The 19,362-nt window shown below is 40.1% G+C and overlaps 1 protein-coding gene across 5 annotated transcripts in view; it reads left to right on the top strand.

Annotated features, from left to right (window-relative positions):
• Positions 1-19,362, top strand: part of LOC148676263 (OX-2 membrane glycoprotein) — a 40,439-nt gene that overhangs the window by 4,843 nt on the left and 16,234 nt on the right. For 2 of the 5 annotated variants that reach the window (XM_088606158.1, XM_088606169.1), the window contains 5 exons: positions 2,703-2,778; positions 3,689-4,006; positions 6,645-6,971; positions 9,679-9,960; positions 16,918-17,049. In XM_088606158.1, coding sequence (XP_088462284.1) covers positions 2,709-2,778; positions 3,689-4,006; positions 6,645-6,971; positions 9,679-9,960; positions 16,918-17,049 — 1,129 coding nt within the window. In that variant the 5' untranslated portion in view covers positions 2,703-2,708. Of the gene's footprint in view, positions 1-2,073; positions 2,228-2,702; positions 2,779-3,688; positions 4,007-6,644; positions 6,972-9,678; positions 9,961-16,917; positions 17,050-18,861; positions 19,281-19,362 lie in introns of those variants that run through there. The other 3 variants (XM_088606137.1, XM_088606127.1, XM_088606147.1) reach the window with 3 other exon arrangements.

Here is a 19,362-nt window from a genome sequence, read left to right as displayed (position 1 = left end):
TCTGTGCTGTTGCACATGTTGACAGAAGTGACAGTTTGGCATGGAGCAGCTGCAGGACTTCCCTGCACCAGTGATGATGTGTTAATGAGCGGGCAAGGATCCCGATGGAGAGTGCCAGGCCAGCATTAATTTTCTAAGGGGCTTTGGAGAGAACTTCCACTGGAGCGCTCCTGGAGCTATTGTGTTTAAATCCAGATGGCAAATGTCATAAAACCCTCCACAAAAAACTACCTGAAAGTGTTTGTTGCAGGTCTACAGGTATGGGTCTGTTAGATCATTGACCTGGTAGCTGTTGGAGCATGTGTAATTGGCTTTTCATTCTTAAACTGAGCTCCAGCCGTGCAGTAGCTAACCACAGGCATTTCTGTAAGCCTTGTGTCATGCACATGTGTGATTTTTATTATTACAAACACTGATTAAGCGTCTGTGGCTGAAAATCAAAATGAACGTGACAGTATACAGCACGGGCTTGCTCCATCACATCGTGAAGTCTAGACATGAATGTGGTGCCATGCTATAATTTTTCTATGAACTGAAGCTTTAAATTGTAGAGATTCCAAGTAAAGGCTGACGAAGGCTCAGGTTGTTAGTATATAAAGGTCGGTTCTTCATGTCAGCCTGAAATGCCCCTACATTAAGTCCCAGAGATTAATCTTTAATTAATGTGGTGTGATAGTGGGTGTGTTTCCTGGGGTGGCAGAGCTGTCAACGGAGAGTGATGTTGCTAACCACAGCTGAACAGAGTTTGAGAGCTGATGAGCCTCAGCTGTTGGAGGGCTTTAAGTACAAGCCGAACACTTCCCTGAGCTGAGCCAGGCTGAGACCTCAGTCCTGAGCTAGCCACAGGCGAGAGCGGGCAGGAGATCCGGTCTCCCGTATGCGGAGGCTCGGCAGTGAGGGAGCCAGGCCAATGCAGGATGGCAGCGGGTGTGAGGGGCTTCGGCCTGGCTCTCTCGATAAGGGGAGAAGCAGAAGAGCAATAACCTCGGAGGAGAATGAAGATTTAAGATGAGTGAAGGAACCCCGATAAGGGGGAGAGATATGATGATGACAGTCTCTGAGGAGACTATGAACACAACTGTGAAAGGAGTTTTGCCCGATAAGGGTTGAAAGTATGAGCAAGAGTCCCAGAGGAGATTGTAGAGCAGAACTCCAATGAGAGGGTAAATGGAGTAAGAGGTTCCAGTGGGACCCGAGTGTAACTGTGGAACTTTAATCCCGAAAGGAACTGGGAAGAGCGACAGTCCCAGAGGGGACTGTGTAACTGTGCGATCATAGGCTTAAACTGTAGACGATCCGGAGATTTAAAGGGACGGCAGCCTGTTATAGTGTGTAAGAACAGAGCTATCCAGAGGGTCAGAGGGCTGGAGTACATTAGTTGAGTGTGTGTCAGAGCTGAGAGCTTGCTGGGAGCTAATAGCGAGAAATGCGCTGGTGGTTAGGCACAGGACAAGGTGCGCCGGCAGCAGTGTGTGTGATAAAGCAGTGGGGGCCGGCCACGGGTGCAAGGTGTACCATCAGCTGGGAGGGCACAGTCCAGGGCATGAGGGTGACACACCAGAGAGGTCATGTGAGAGCTTAGGGAAAGTGCGCTGGGTCTCGGCACGAGTTGGATCTGCTAAAGAGACACTTGGGTGTTTCTGGTGAGCGAGGTCTTGGCGTGACAGTGAGGCACTGTTGGTCTCTGAGTGTGTGAGACCCAGCCTGGTGGCGTCACAAGGTCGGCAATGGCTGGATATGGACCCTGGAAGTCTGAGGTTATCTGAGGGGAAGAGCCCGTAGCCCTTGTGGGGGTGCAACAGCGAGGGAGCAGGAGGCTCTGTGTCATCTAGGAGGAGGGAGGCTCCTAGCTGAGGAGTGTCATCAAGGGTTGGAGGTGAAGCTTGTTCAGCCTGGGAGTCTGCGAGGGAAGGGCTCAGCGAGGGGAGAGAGAGCTGTAGAGGACGGTGGTGTGAGCGAGCTGGAGACTCTTGAGTCTGAAAGACCACAAGCTGGATCGTAGACGTCTCTGAATATGTAGGCTGCATCTCCTGGTGTCCTGATGAGGGGGCCAAGAACATCACCACTTTCAGGGGAGAGTGTGTGTCAAGGAATAGAGAAGTGCAAAAAGGTTCCCCAACAGGCTGTGAGGGGCAATGGATATGCCTGTTCGTATCAAAGGTGGCTGCCACTCCCCCTGTGGCGTCGGACACTTAACGGGTTTGCCTTGTTGTATATTATGACCCATGTAAGTGTATGGTACCTTGCCAAAGTCTTTGACTTTTGGCACAAATAAAACAGGCTGGATTATATGGTCTTCATATTTAGGATGCAATACTGCTACAATTTCCATGAATTTCCACATGTAGTCATACTTGGGCAACTTCTCAGTTTTGAAGAAAATGTGTAAAAGACTGGATATTTAGGAAGTGCCCACTTCTTCTCTCATTCCGATGGCTACAGTGGAGAATTAACTTCAAAACCTCATAACCTTTGCTGTATGTTTTCTTATTGTGACGTACAGTAAGTGTTGTACCGTTGTCTTTAAATTAGTAATAACAATTAGGGTGAATTGTGTGTTGCCAACTTTGTGCCACAAAACCATTCATATTCTGGCCAGTAAGTGAAGGGAGGTTACAAGCAGTTAATTTACTTCCAACTGCAACTTAAGTAGAATCAGAAAAAACTGATGAGTGAATTTGTACTTCCCTTTTGCTCAACAGACTACAATGTATGATGCTGTGCTTCACCGGTGCCTACTTTTATGTGTATTACTGATGCTGCCGTCCAGACTACAAGGTATGCTACAGCTTTTTTTTACATTTTCAATTAGTTTTTAAGAAATTTGTTTATGCATCTATGAATTTGTTGGTCCAATCCAGTTGTGAGCAGCCCTAGTCCTAGAGAGCCAAAATCAGTGGCCTGCTTGTATCTGAAAACAATACATTGCATTTATTTGGCAAATGACAGGCTCAGTTAAATTTGTGGGAGCTCAAGTGGAATAGAAGCCACATGACCCTGAAGGGCCTGGTTGCCCATCACTGCAGCATCTAGCATAGAAAAATGCTTCAGTTAATTTTCACCATTGAATTTAAAATATAGGTGCTGTAGCCACTATATGATCCATTGTAAAACAGAAATTGTAATTACAGGAATTTAGAAATTCTATTGAAAAAATGAATCCCACTCTGCCCTCAGCAGTGCTTAGCCATTTGTGCACCAGGAATCCCTGTCATTATCTGTCATTTTGTGATCCAGGCTCTAAGCACAGCCTGTACTCAAGTGAGCACTTTTACTACTTGCTTCACTTATTAAATTGGAGAGTACAGTACGTGTTGTGAGTGTCTTAAACAGACTACCAATCCATGTCACTGAAACCGATACCATTACTTTTTTTCAATAGATGGCTTGTTGAGATCGTCATATCAGTTAGCTAACTGGGCTATGTTTTGAAACCTTTCTAATTTTATGAATAATTAGCAGGCTTTGTTTATCAATCACATCTGACTAATTGGCAGATGTTGCTTAACTTTACTCTTCCATAAAGCAAACTGGCTCCTTTTTCCACAACAGGGATGACCTTGTAAAGGAGAAAGCCAGAATTACAAGCTTGGTCTTCACAGTAAATCTGGAAATATGTGTTTGGGAGGTACCTCAAAGCACTGCTTGTGATGCATAATTGTAACTCTTGTCTGCTTACCTGTTCCAGGTGAAGTCACAAGTCATCAATATGTAAAAGGCATATTGGGAGAACAGTTTACCATCCAGTGCAACATCAGCTTACAACCTGGGGAGTCAGTGATGCAGGTCAGATGGCTGGATGTGCAAAATAAGACTCTGCTTTCATACATCATGAATGAACACAAAACTGAAACGGAGGGTCGAGTGTTTGTAAATTTATCTCGGCCCGATGCGAGTGCCATTACATTCAGCTCTCTATCCGTAGAAGACGATGGTTGTCATAGGTGTGCCTTTGATGTGTACCCTAGTGGACTACAAGAAGGAAAAACATGCATAACAGTCATTGGTAAGTCATTCACAGAAAGTGTCCTGACCTGTTTCTGTTTTTTATGCAAAGAAAGCAATTTGACTGTGGAGGAAAATATCTAAATAAACAGATAATTTTTTAAAAGTGCTAAACTAAAGGGTATGTCAACATTCAAAGCTGCAGGTTTATCAATATTAACTTTCTTAGGCTATGTACCTGCCCATTTATCTGATTTTCACAACAGCCTTAAGAGTGTTGGCTCTTCCCTCTATATTCACATTTGTATCAGATGCAACATCTTCTCTGGGAGTGGTTAAATTTATTAGAAAAATCTATTTCCTCGGTACTAGATCATGATTATTCAGCTCCTTCAGAAATCCCTCCATTCATTTTTATTGAGAAAGCTGGCGAGCGTTATGTTAACACTTAAAACAAGTGACGATTCTGCAAGCAGACTGACAATGTAACTGCATAGAGTAGATGACACAGATGAATACCATTCTGTTAATGTTTTGATTTTTTTAGCTGCGTATCAAACTCTTGATTCTTGTTTATTGTGAAAAAGTGGAGCTTGATTTTCTAAGTGTGCTTGTGATCTGGAAACAATCTCCGTGTTAGTTTTTAATAATATAATTTGCATGATAATTAGCTAGGTATTTTATTGGTTTAAATTCTGTTAGTGTAGTGTTTAAATTGTGCATTATACTTAGTATGCTGCAATAAATTATACCATATATTACTATACAAGTGTGACTATATTGTGTTTTCCTTGTCTTGTGAAGTACATGCAGGAAGAAAATGTTTTTTTCCCATTATGATTGTGAGAGAATAAGATGCTTGAATATTGAATATTTTGGCATTTTCAATATAGCCCCAAAAGTTGTGGAATGGGGGAAATAGCAGTGTCTTACATGTTTATTTTTTTTAACCTAAAGAAGTTATGTTAGCAATTGAAAACCAAAGTCTTTAAATGATAGCAGGCCTCATAAACGGATTGAGAAGTTGTTTTCCTGTTTGGCCACAAAAAGAGCCCATGATCTGTGGCACAGCTCCAGGCAGGAGCCCTTGCCAGCTGGAAAGTCTCACATAAGAAACTTCTTCTGCGTCCCCTTTCTGCAGCGGTTACTGCTGAATACACTAAACCTCACTTCCACAGCTGGTCTTTGCACTTGCTGGTCTTTATTAGGCAATTTTATAGATGTTTTCGTGGCAAATTTAAAAGGCATAAAAATGATAATTCTGCAAGGATGTATGTATTTTCAGTTTTTCACATGTGTTTTCCCTTTTGTGGGCAGATTGTGATTACGGCGGTCCTTTTACATAGGCAGTTTTACTTGTCCTATATCATAAGGGTGTCTTCAGGTGGGTCGTTGTCTTTCAAGTCTGAAATGTATGCATCTGGTGTGTCCACAAAACCAGACGTAAACTATTGAGAATCATCCACATTCAAACACATTGCCCGTGATAAGGACAGAGTGGAAAAAAATCCTGGCATTTAATAGCTTTGGATTTTTTTTTATTTTGCAATAGATTGTGAAACTATCTGTTTTGATACTTTCTCACGTTCTCAAGTTACAGGTGCTAGGCAAGGGGACAAGAGTTACACTGACCAGAGTACCTTCGCGCAGTGATGCACCTTGCTGATTTAGAAAAGCTAGGGAAAAAGGCTTTGAATGTATCAGAATTGGAACTCTTGATTCCTGAATTGAGTCATTCCCTTACTTCGCTTGAATGACCACAAGGATTTCAAGTTTTTGCGAAGTGTAAAGGCTGTGACGGTTCAGGGCCTGGGCTAGCTATGACTGCTTTAGCAATGTGGAGGCCCAGTAGCCTGACAAACCAGTAACTGAGGTTTGTGGTGAAAAGAAGATATTTTCCACACAGACTGAAGTGGTAAGGGGTAAGCCACTCCTGGAAGTAACAGCAAAATGACTTCTTCACCAGAAGAATAGACATTGGTTAACAAATATGTATCTTTCTATGACATAAAAAACAAACATTGCTGTGTCATCAGCAAATATTCTTTCTGTTGGAATAAAATATACACAGAGTATCTGAGTTAGTCTAGCATGGGGCAGGGGGTGTTATCTTATGTTATCACAGGTGTTATGACAGAGATATCTAGTATCTCTGTGAAATAACGAAAAGCCCTCAAATCGGAACACATTGCCCTGATTTCTGGTGCTTTTAAATAAAGCTGAATTTCTGTAATTCACATGTTTCACAACCCAGAAAAGTCTGGTATTCCCAGAGGTGTTATTTGTGTCGATAAAAAGAAAATGGCTTGCCAATAGCCATATCACCCTTCAACACACAACTGGCAGCCCTGTTGAAGCTCAGCAGGTGTGAGCCTGGTCAGTATCTGGATCGGAGTCCTCCTGGGAAAAAAGGTTGCTGCTGGAAGAGATGTTAGTGGAGCCAGTAGGTGGTGCTCACCCTGTGGTCTATGTGGGTCCTAATGCCCCAGAATACTGAATGTGTTAGAACTGTACAGAATATTTCCAAACATAGCTCAATGGCTATTTTTTGACAAGGCCATCCCTGCCTTTCAGTTATTCCTGAAATGTCACACACTACAGGTGTCTGTCTTTCTGCAAGGAGTAAGTTTGGAATGAACCCAAGTCAGGTCAGGTCCTACAGCACTGATGCCAGGATTTCTCCTGTTCTGTTCTTCCAGCTGAGGTGAAACCAGGCAGCAACAAGACTGTGGTGAGCGGGAAATCCACAGACTTGCAGTGCAGCTATGGGGTCGTCAAGCACGTCCAGCAGGTCCTGTGGAGAAAAATCACTCCAGGGTCCAAGGCGGACATTGCCTCTTACAGCAAGATGGACAAAGGCAGTGTCAAGGACCTCTTCAAAGACCGCTTTACGATTAGCCACGGTCTGCAAGAAACCAGGATCTCCATCTCGCCAGTGAAACCGGAAGATGACGCCTGCTTCTCATGCGAGTTCAACACCTACCCATACGGGACCAAGAAAGGAGTCACTTGCCTCACTGTCTATGGCAAGTGTGCTTGACTTTAAAACGCTGTTCTCTTTCAGAAGGTTTTAATAGAACCTGACAACAGTGGCCTCAATGTTTTTCTTTAGCTGTATTTCCTGTAATTGGACTCGAGGTCAGAAGATGCTGGAGGCTTGTGTTATTTAAAATAAAAATAATAAATATCGGCACTGTCAGGAAGTGGGCACATTAAATTACAGTCTAAAAGAGCTGATAGTGGGCAAACAATAATTAACTATTTGATGATGCAAGAACTATTTTGAGGAACATCATATGTCCTTATAAAGGTATTTTTACTAAACATGATTATGTGTTAATAGCTTGTTCAAAGCAGCCACCACTCTTGCTTCTAATCATAGCAAAGCTATATTTTTTTCCCTCTATAGTACCCTTTCGACCCTTACAGACAGAGGAATTTGCCTAATTACAGGTCATACAGCGTTCACTGTTCCTTTTGGCCAGACTCCCTAGGAGTGCACACTCGTTGGTGGGTCCCAGAATATGCACAGCATATCTGCATAGTTCCCCAACATGCAGAACTTGAGTTAATAACCTCTGCAAGGCTCTCAGCCCTTCTTGGTGATACAGATACTACTCCCTGTTTGTTGTAGTGTCACCTATGGGTGATACCCATACTTTTCAGGAAACTGAAGTCATTTGTAGATCCTCATCTTACTAGGAAAGGCGATGAGCTAAGGAAATGATTAGTTGCTTTTGACTGTTGTAATTCACTGGATTAAAGATTCTAAAGAAATCCTGTCCCTGAGATCTGAAATGTGCTATTACTTCTATAAAACTCAAGAGAATAGGTCTTAGGGTACATATATTGTACATATATTTGTTGAACAGAATTGCCAGTTGTAAGTGACCCCTCATAGCCAAGCTGCACAACTGCTTTTAGGAAGTATCACAGTTCAGCAGCTTTAATAGGTCTTTTAAAATCACCAGCAGCTTTAGACCAGGGAAGACATTAACGTTCTTTCAGTCAGATAATTTGTTAGAACTATGGAGCAGATTCCAGTGCCTGTCCTTCTCCACCATTGTTTCCCAGTATGAGAGGTTTGATCAGTGTATAATAACGAGAGCGCTGTAGTGCCACATAGTTTTCATCATTACAACTGTTGTGCATTAAAGTTTTAAATCGCCTAACAAAAAATAAAAGCACCGGTACTTTATGTGCCTTATTTAGTGTTTAATTGCTGTTATGTTTATATGAAGTTTGTTGACACAGTAGAAGATGTTTTTACACAAAGGGTTGTGGATGTCTGAAACACGCTGGCCATGTTGAAGAAAATGATAAGCTGGTTTCTTTCAAGAAATGGCTGGATGAGAGTCCTTGGTCCTTGGATTACTTAGCAATTAGAATGTTTTAACATTCAAAGACTTTTGCAAAATGTTCTTTATTCATAATCATGTGAAATTCACTGAGAATTCCAAAATGTATCTCTTTTCTAGATGTCTTGCAAGATTATTTGCAGCAAAATTGATTCTCAAAGTCTTTGCTCTGTAACAGAAGGCTTTAAAAATCATTCTACTAATTGGTTAATGTGATTTTGTCACAGAAATGCACAGAAAAGTGTGCTAAAGATTCTTTATTATGGAACTGTCAGATGCCAGCTGAAAAGCAAATAAGACATTTAGAAAAAGGATTTCTAACAAACCATGAAAGAAGCTATTGTAGCAATTTAATTAATTCAGATCACAGCCTACAGAGTGAATGTATCCTGTTTCTGTTCACATACTACAGGGTCTTTCTGTTGTGCTCTTAGTAAACAGCTATTCTTCTGTTTCCAGATGATGCATCTTCTTCCAGTTTAACACTTCAAACACCAAAGGCATGAGCAGTTGTACTGTTGTTTTCAGACAGTTCAACATCATCTTTTATTTAATCCATTTTGACTCCTGTGTTTTGTAATGGTTCATTAATATTGAAACCGGACTAGCCTGTTAGTCTAAACAGGCCCTGCCAACAGTATTGCATCTGCAGAGACCGAGTTGTGTCTATAGCAAAACTGTCTACTATTGCAATTTATAATTTATAACTATAGTGAAATATATTGCATGTTATAACAATCTTGTAGTTTTTGGACAACTAGTCAAAAGTGTTGGTGTACCTCTTAATATTATAGAGAGACAGAATACCAATCTGTTGTTGACAACTGGAGAATCAGGTACCAGTTCCCATCTCAAGCACAAACATGGCAGGCAAGCTGGGCACCAAACATGGCCCGTTCAGAGCTAAAGAAGGTGTAAAGGACAATTTGTTTTCATATGAGCATTATACGAGGGTTAGTTATAAAGTAATGCTGCCTGAATATTCTCTCATTAGCAAAGTGGTATTGAAAAGTGTAGCAGTGTAGTGTGCTGCCAATGGGGACTCTTTAATTAGCCTCATATCCGCAAGTTCCCTGTAAAATAATGACCATAATGACCATTGTAGCTAGTAGTGTAATTCTGATATTTTAATATGTTAAGCATCCTTAAATAGTAGAGACTCATAATCTAGGTTTCATATGTCCACTTCTATTTTGACAATTTTACCTGAACTCTGACGAAACCAACAGTATAAAACACGCAGGTATTTTATTTTAGAGCACCTAGCATATGGATTAAAAGGACGGTGAAGTATCTGTTTACACACCTGGGGGAAAAGTGTTGGTTTATGTTTTGCAGTATGAATGTTTAATGTTATTCATTCTCTGTGTTTCAGTTTTGCCAAAGCCTCAGTTGGATTACAGATCTCTAGGACCTGGAATCATTGGAGCCAACTGTTCTGCTGTCGGGAAACCAGCTCCGGAGATTTCATGGAATGTAGAGACTGACAACAGGACGTTTAATGTTAGCCATTCCTCAAAAGACCGTGCAGATGGAACCACACTGGTCATAAGCACTTTATTTGTGCAAGCCAGTTTATTGGATGAGAAATCCGTCAAATGCATAGTCCACCACCGAGGCCTAGAATCGCCTATTGGAGTTACTCTGAACACCAAAAGTGAGTCATTTTCTATTTATTTAAGCCCCCGGATTCAGCTGTTGAAGGATTCTTTAGCACAACCATCCTAAAGAGCTGTTAAAAATTTCAGGTTGTGTTGTATACTGGTGTGTCTGTTTGGGGTCCTCAGAAGTAAATAATAATGATAATTTCTTGCATGTGAATATTATATTGTATTATATATGTGTGTATTATACACTGGATTAGGGACTTTCTCACAGAACACAGATCAGCTTCAGAGAATTCACATCAACAGTGTATTATCAGATGAATTGGTTTTAAATACAGGTGCCTCTCTAATAATAATCCTTACACTTACATAGCACTTTTCTGAACACTCCACTCAAAGTGCTTTACAGGTATTGGGGACTCCCCTTGAACTGCCCTCCCACCAATGTGCAGCCCCCGCCTGGATGATGCGATGGCAGTAAAAGTGCACCAGTCCACTCACCACATGCCAGCTATCAGTGTATACTTTGTACCACAATTCAGTTCTCAGAATGGCAGGGAGTAACACTCATCCACTCTGTCCTCATTGTGTAATGCAAAGTGTAATTCCTTAAAAAGTTTGCCACGGTAATTTGCTATGATATTTTTGTGGTGTTAACCTGGATTTACTTATCTTTCCCCATTGCCATGGCTTGAAAAGGCTTTATTGCAAATGACAAGTTTATTGTCATTAAAAGTACCCTTTTTTCTGCTTTTATCATGGTAGCTCACTGAAAGGTTTCACTATGTGAAAATGCTGAATCTTGCCTGTAGAAAGATAACAGGCATCGCTGTCCCTCTGCCCCTGACCATGGCTGCTGGCAGGCTGAGAGAAAACGCTCTCTCTAGACGGTAGCAAGTGCTGCTGCTCCCCAAGGCTCAAGCCTTGGCTCCTCCAGCCTGCTGCTGGAGAATTCTGCACTGTCTGGGTTTTTGGAACCGACTGTTAACTTTCATGAGTGACAGAAATAATTGGTGAAGCTGCCCGTCTTTCTTCCTGTGATTCATTTCTCTTCAATATTCACAGATTGTATTAAGTTATTTCGATGCCAAAAAAATCTTGATTGATTTGAGCACTGGACCATCGGAAGGCAGAACATCCACCTTCCTCCTTCTTCCTTGCTCATGTTCCGGACAAGTGCTACAGTATGTACTCAGTAGCACTGAATGCAGTAGACTGCTGTGCGCTGTTGACAGTTTTTCACAGAGTTTAAAGATGGAAGTAGATCCAGTTATACTTGTTATTCAAGTGAGGTGGTGTTTGCATGCCACCAGAGGCTTCAGGTTTCTTGTTTCCCTTCCGCACCTGGAAGTCCTAGGAGGGAGGTGTCTGTGAGAACGCAGTGGGGTGAGACATCGTGCAAAGGCAAGCTGACCTTGATCAAATGTCCAGTGGCATCCACAGATCCCCAGTGCTTTTTCTTGACTCGCCCTCATTAACCGGTTTTGTTTGTCAGCATTTCTAGTGGCATCAAGAGAGAAGGTCACATCCGCTTCCTGAATATCTGGCCCTAAAATTAAAGTTTGTAATGCAATACCCTGCTCGTAAAAGGCATAATTCATTTATACTATGAATACACAATCTCTCGTCCAGCACAGCCAACAGAAGAACAAAGATAATAATGAAGTGTGTTAGTCACATATCAGGTCACAGTTCTTAGTTTTCCCCTGTGTGATAGTATTTATCACAATCTGCAAGAATTTTTTTTTCCATCCTGGAAATACAATGTCATGTAATATAATTTGTCAAGTTGTTATAATCAGATGGAGCAAACATTATCTTGTTTGAGTTTTGCATTTAAAACTATATGTACCATCTCTATTAGCCTTTGACCAGCAATATAAAACCCTTAGAGAAGTTATAAAGCTGATGATGATGTTCTCTGTAAGGCCATGGAGGGATTCTTGGTAGAATTATTTCTGACAGAGACAGATGTTATGACCGAATGTAGCAGTTCAGTAGTTATTTTAAAATAAGGAAGAAAAAATGATGAATCTTTTCCATAGCATGGATGTGGACAGGCCTTTAAAGGTCCTTTTCATCATAAAAGTGCCCCCGCTAAGAAGTAGAACAGCCACGTGATATTTGTTGGGGGGAAAAAAAGCCTTTTTCTGAACTAAGTGCTCGCCAGCGGTAAGCGCCATATCATTTGTTTTTCGAATCCCATCTGTGTCAACATTGTACCACCCTGAAAGGTCTTTCTTGAAAATAAACACATACAGCCTTTCCAGAAAGTTACTGTGCGTTGGCTGAATGGATCAAACTGAGTTACTTTTACAGTTAAAGTGATGTAGTCCTATTTCCCTACTCTCTGTGAAAACACATATGCCGTGCCACAGAAAACAAGACAATTTTGTTGTTTCTTATTCCAACCATTATCTCTTCCCCACAGCCACTCAAGAGTCTGGCAAAATAAAATCTCTGTGGTAGTGTCTGGTGTGGGCTGGCACATAAGTCAGAGGTGAAGAACACAGATTTGCGCTCCTAGTGGCCTGTGTATTGTATGAACAAGTCTTCGGTTCTCCCACCCAGACCCTGGGCTCATGGTCGCAAAGCTAACTAATTAAGAAATCATAAGTACTGTATCTTACGTTCTTATGAATGGAAATCATGCTGTGCCAGTTAAGTTGTCTTTGCTGTTCCTCCCCGTTATTTCAAACCATATTTAACATGCAGTCCATGAATGCCGAAATCAAGAATTTTTCATATCACTGGTTCGACAGTGTTAACATAACAGTTTGGAAATATAATAAAATACTAATCTCAAATTCCAGTCTGTCAGTTTAGAAAGATGTGTATGTACTTTTTCATCCCTTTTTTAAGCAGCTTCTGTAAGCTCCCACCAGCTTATCTGTTTGATTGATATTTAATATCATTCAAATAACTAACATTGGAATAGGTCTATAAACAGTGGAGGTTGAAAAGACAGTGGGCAATAGGTTTTTTTTGCTTGTTTGATATAGATAGGCTAAAGTTTACAAGACTGTTACTTTTATTAGTGCAATTTAATACAGGTCTTCATGTAAGGGAATGTGTGTTTTTCAAGTGGTGGAAACATTTTATTTAGCAGAAACTAATTTTAAAATCGATCAGGTTGCAGAATCTCCAGCTAATAGGGATTTACAATATTCCAGATGAAAACCAAAAAATCAATATATTTGATGAAGACAGATTGTTTATATGGATATTTTTATGTATTAACATTGAACTTTAATGTTGTTAATGTTGTTCTGATACAGAAATGTTTCTGTCACATTCAGTGAATTACTGATTTATGGTTGTCTTCTCTTTATTGTATAAAGGTCCTGAGAATTGCAGTTTATGTTCACAGATCTAGCAGAATGTCACAACAGGCTTAGTTAATCGTAATTTTAGATGGATTTTTTTTCATTTGTTGGCTTAAACACTCAAAAATGCAACTTTGATGCATTAGGAACTGAGCGTGCTGGCTCTGATGGGACTTTTGTCTGTTCCTCCTGGCTGAGCTCGTAATTTTTCAGCTGGATTTTTTAAGCGAATTTAACACAGCTACTCCAAGCCAGGAAACTAAAAATAAAAATTCTGACACTTAGATAAAGATTCTCATGACAAAAGCTCTTGAACTTTATCAGCAGTATAAACTCAAATTAAACATGGCAAGCTAAGTGGGAAAATACTTTCACAGATGAATCCGATTATCACTTGTCATTTCATTTCCTGTTGGGAATTTCTTTATGTTTTCCTTGTAATATGATGAACTTCTAGGCTATAACGATTTGTTTGTATCTTGACATTAAATCTTAATCTTAAATTAACATTACTTTGTATTTTTGGTTTTCCAGATCTGTAGAAGTTACTTCACCACTTATCATGTGGTTTGTGTTTGTGTATAATGTAATTGGTGGGATGTTATTCTTAAATAAAATAATGTTCCTAATGTTCAAATAATGTTAATGTGCATAAATAAAACTGGACCGACCCTTAATCCACCAAAAGTTTTCAAAGGGATCTCCAGTCCCAATTTCTCAGACTGGTTATGAAATCTTGGTAACAAAATAAATTCATTGACGGTATAGAAAAATTTAACAAATTTCAAATTAAGCACAAAATCAGGAACCTTGTGAAAGTACTGTAAGTCACCATGTTGTCGTAAACCCCTGGTCTCTCAGTTGTCACTGTAATGAATAATGTAATGGGATGAATGAGCAAATAAGTACGGGTTGTGCAGCAGACATTTCTATGGAAGCCTGTTTCCACCAGGGAGTAAAATAAAACACACTATGGTATCTCGCAATTGCGACTTAGTATCTCAGAATTCCGACTTAAAAACTCAGAATTTCGACTTAGAAACTCAGAATTCCGGCTTTATATCTCGCAATTGTGACTCTTTATCTCACATTTGTGACTTCGAAATAGCCCACATTTCATTGTCTGTCCTTTTGTTATTGTAAAGGATTCGGGTTCCAGGGCTTGTGCCCTCGCCGTTCCCACCCTAGTTCATGCATCCCTGTTATGCGCAGGGGAGGGCGGTGCTGTCACCATACTGCAACCAGATTGTAAAACCTGTATATCGGCCGGTCCATTACACTAGATTCATAAATCGTACAGGATCATAGGATCTGTAGGCCTGAAGACTTGTCTTGTACAGTGCCCTGATAAAAATAAAATTTATTACACTAATTTTTATGGAATCCCATTTCCGCCAGTAAGGCTTCCATAGTACCTGGATGGAATAGTGGACGGTGGGCTTTTTTAAAAAGTTTTTATTTAAACACCAGAAATACAAAAATGGAGACTTTAGACCATTTGGAGAATGTTAAAAAAAAGATACAGAAATAAACACTTCACATCCAGAGGAATTCACAGTTATAAAAGCTGAAACTTGTACTTTTTACGTATTTCCATTGTATGTCCTTTTTTACTTAAAAAAGAAGGTCTTCTGTAGCTCAGCTGGGAAGACCTGGGTTCGAGCCAATGCAGTGAGTCACGAACTAGGGTGGGAGCGGCGAGGGCACAAGCCCTAAAACCCGAATCCGTTACAATAACAAAAGGACAGACAATGAAATGTGTGATGTTGTGAAGTCGCAATTGCAAGATATAAAGTCGGAATTCTGAGTTTTTAAGTTGCAATTCTGAGACTGATTCAATACTGATTGCCTCGTTCTGAATCGCAGAGCATGGTGCTGTGCATACCCTGACATTTTGTCTTATTTTGTGACGAAAATTGAGGTGACATTTTACATGTGACAGTGTACATTTAACTTTATTGTAGTTTGAAATTCACTCATCAATGCTGATTCTTTCGAACGCTGAAATATAAAAATAGGGTTGCAGTTCCCCTTTAAGGAGATTCTGTAATTGATTTTTAAAAATCAATTCCAGTGTGGTTCAACATTATTAGAATATGGAGTACTGCTTGAATAGTACTTGAAGATTTTCTCAGAGTGCATGGCAGTGGAAATCATAGAAATTATTTAGATTGTGTTGCCAAAGTACCCATGTTTTTTGTACACTAGGCAGTAATCACCAGAGGTGGCTGGAGTTTGCTAATCAAGTTAAGGAAATATATGCCTTTGTAGACTATATTAATGATTATTTTTAGTGTATGTGCAATCAGTGAGTTGTGACCATGTTAGTCAATAACGGTTTCCTTAATGAATATCAACTACACTGTTACAAAATTAGAAACATCTCCATTTTTTAATTAAAGGCCTAATTTTTGAATAACACTTTAAAATGAACTGTCAACTAGAGTAAAGAGTCTTTACTCTGCAAAGTATTTATAGCGGGCCTTCTGCAATCTCTAATCATGCTTGATTATGATGGCAGTTTTGCTAAGCCATTACTTGGTGTCTGTAGTGTTGTCTTCTAAGGATTTGTATAGATAATTTGCTTAGACAAAAAAAACATGTCAGGGGCAACTCTTGTTTTTCCTGGTTTGTTGCCAAGAGTTATTTCAGTCACATACAATTATGTGACTTAAGGTTTTATATATGAAGTACTTAAAAAGACGGAAATATATTATATTGTTTTTCCCAAATGTTAAAAAACCCAAAAAAGTAAAACAAACGCCAAGAAACACGTGTTTCATTTTTCCAGATGTTGATATTCAGGGTAAAATGGCAAAGAGTGTGACTACAGATATGTCATAGAAACAGACTGTAGTACATGACTGAAGTTTTTTATGGGTAATACATGCTTAGTAATGTAGTATTATTTAATACTCTTGTCTTAAATGGTATAAACATTAAACTTTTGCTTAAAGAATACATATTTTACACATTCAATTCAAATAAGAAGTGGTTCTAGTTCAGGTGGTTTAATTAATATAGTAGCTAACAACCCACACACAGTGGAACGTTCAATGAGTGATATGATTAACTATTATCAGCCTGGCGACAGAGGTGTGTATCAGAATATTCAACAGCTGAATCCTTGGGTTGATATATAGGTACCAAGAGCCCACTGGTGCTCTGTTGTGTCCTTCGTAGGACATGACTCTTATCATTTTTGTACTTCCAAGCACATCTTAGTTTTAAATATTGACTGATAATCTGGGGCCTTTCTAAGTATTGTACAATTCACATCATAGTTGTATACTCTGCATTCTACAAAATGTTTAATTGTTACGATGTTAGACATATTCTGTAATTTGTATCTTTCTGGTTGTTATCGTTGGAGCAGGACTTCAGATAGTTGTGACTGCAATACAGAATGCTGTTTTGATTAACTACTCTTGGAGAGGTTTTTTTAGACATTGGGATACTACCATTACAGTATGGCATGTGATGTTTTATTGATTAAAGCTGTTACATAGATTCTTCTCTTGCCATGAATGGACACAGGTTCAAATGTGGGAAGTGAAACACCCAAAACTGCCGGGGAAACAGTCTCTTGTTTGAATCTGCTGGACGTGGAAAGGAAGTGTTTGGAAGTACATCTATTGCTCTGCAGTGATGCCCATCTCACACTGTCACAGGCTGTCACAGTCCATGTCTTGTGTGCTTCTGTTACAGTTGGGACAGCTCTGACGATTCTCATCACAGTTACGGCAGTGGCAGCCCTACTTGTTCTGTGCCTGTGCATATGTCTGTGGAGATGCTTCTTACGCAAAGACGATGGTAAGTGCCTGTCTGAGATTTTCTTTTTCAGGTCATTAGGTCTTGATCTGAAATGTTGCAGGTTTTAAGTGTCCTTTTTTATTGTATCTATTTGGCAATGCAGCGGGAGGCTCGGTATTGCTTGTTTCAGAGGAAGGTGTATGCTGTGATTATTTCTCCAGCAGCAGTTAAATATCATAGGAATAAACCAGGCTGATTGGTAACTAAATTCTTTTGACAAAGAACCACATTTTCGGTGTTTTGAGAGGCTTCACCCATTAAAGGCACTGGCTCTCAGTGAAGATTGAGCTATATTATCCAGTAATGGCAGGCTCGTGCCTGGGTCACATCACTACCCGGCAGTGACGTGGGTTCTGTAAGTGGCACATCCTGTGACATGTCAACATTTGATTGGCTTAAAAGGTGCCATAAGTTAAGACTTAAAATCTTATCAGTTTCAAATTAGATGGTTATATAACAAACTAATTGTTAAAAGCACAGATTCATAAAAAAACACATTTATATTTTGTCTGTCTAGATATTTCATCAAACTGTGTTTTCAGGTTTTCTGTTTAATTACTTTTACATTGTGTTGAATAAAATATGCTATCCTGGGACTCAAAATAGCATTTATAAAGATGGAGTAGTTGCAACTGCTTAAGGAGCTCATACTTTGTCTGAAGGATTCAGTTGATGGTTCATGATTGAGGAAGTATAAATCAGAAATGATATTAGTGAAAGAAATGATATTAGTGAAAGTTGTAAATAATTGTTTCCTTTATCCACTTATCTTGGCTTTATCCAGGGGAATGTTGTGTTGCAGTTCACCTACTCTTTGTAAAGACTTTGAGAATCATAAATTTGAATTTCCATCAAAAGAAATACATTAACTTAGTTTATTAGCTATTGGCAGGTCTTCCTCACTTCCTCTTTAAGACACATACCGCTTCAGTGAATTTCCATCAACAATCCATGTGGGATTTAAAGCCTTTTATCTTTGTTGCTATGTGTAGAGAACATCTCCAATAACAAAGGGTGTAACTGATTTGGAAAAAAAACTATTTGAAATGGCTTGAAGGAATTCACATCTTTCATTTTCATGCCATATAACAAAAAGGTAATCTGCCTCCGGTCAGAGAAATCAAGCTCCACAGAGACAGGAAACCCCTTGGCTACAAGAACGTGAGGCCAAAAGGCCTGACCTGTGAAGCAGTAAACATGTAGTGAAAGGGGTAGAAGCAGGAAACAGAAACTCCAGCCCAGTTCCTTTGCCTGTCTTAATGATTTGTTGCTCCATCTTCACCCTTCTCTATGTTTTGAATGGGACTGATAAAGAAAACACTGCCGCAGGAACACCCATTGCAGCTCATGGGCACCTTTTTAATCTTTAGTCTTTTTTTACGTAGTGAGTGTGAAACCTTCAGGTCTCTTTCTCGAGCAACCAATATAAATTAGGTAATGACAACAAGAAACAGCAATTCAACAGGAAAATAAGGGAATGTTCTAGAGCACAAACTGGGATCCGTGATCGAGATACTGCGGGTCCGGGCCGTGGTCACAGTGCTGCCGAGCCATGACCTGGATTCTCCCGCTGGCTGCCCTCTGCTGACTTTGGGAGATGCGTTGGGATTAGGAGGCAGGGCTCTCTGGGTTACTGGAGATGCAGCAACTCCTGCAGGCAACGCCGCCCTTGTGGTGCTGCTGGTGAAGGACACACCTCTTTCCCCACAATCAGCCATCACTGAACCTCCTGGAAAGGCCTGAATTAGGAATGAACACTTGGGAAACAGGACAACTCCCAGCTCATGCCATTTCTTTTCTTTATGTGCACAGCTGGGTGATGAGCTCTTCCTTCCCAGGATGCATTGCTCACTTCCCTTCACCTCCTGCAGCCCACCCTTGTGCTGTCACGCCCTCATGAGGGAGTGCTGACTGACCTGCACCTTGCACAGCCAAGCATCAAAGCCAAGGAATGACTGAATTCTTCTCATAGCTACTGAACCACCACTAATATACAGATTAGGGATATGGGGTATTGTCTATATGCGATGAATTGTAATGATTGATTTTGGGTGAATTAGAGTTTTTAGACAATTGTTTTTTTATTTTCTTACATGCAGAGGGCACTTTTTGTGGGCACTTTTTTGAAAATTGTGTTTTTAGCTTTCTGCCTTTTTTTACCAAGTGAGATGTTGTAGTGCCTCATATTCTCTCTTTTTGACATTCTGCTGAATTAAAACAATTGAACCTGACTCGAAAGAGTAAGCAATGTTTCATTGATAAAATAGAAATAAGTGTGGATCTGTAGTGAAAAGAGTAAGATGCTTACTTAAT

This window comes from Lepisosteus platostomus, chromosome 2, assembly GCF_059453375.1.
Source record: "Lepisosteus platostomus isolate fLepPlt1 chromosome 2, fLepPlt1.hap1, whole genome shotgun sequence".
NCBI classification, from domain to species: Eukaryota; Metazoa; Chordata; class Actinopteri; order Semionotiformes; family Lepisosteidae; genus Lepisosteus; species Lepisosteus platostomus.
This window is presented reverse-complemented; position numbering and strand designations above follow the sequence as displayed.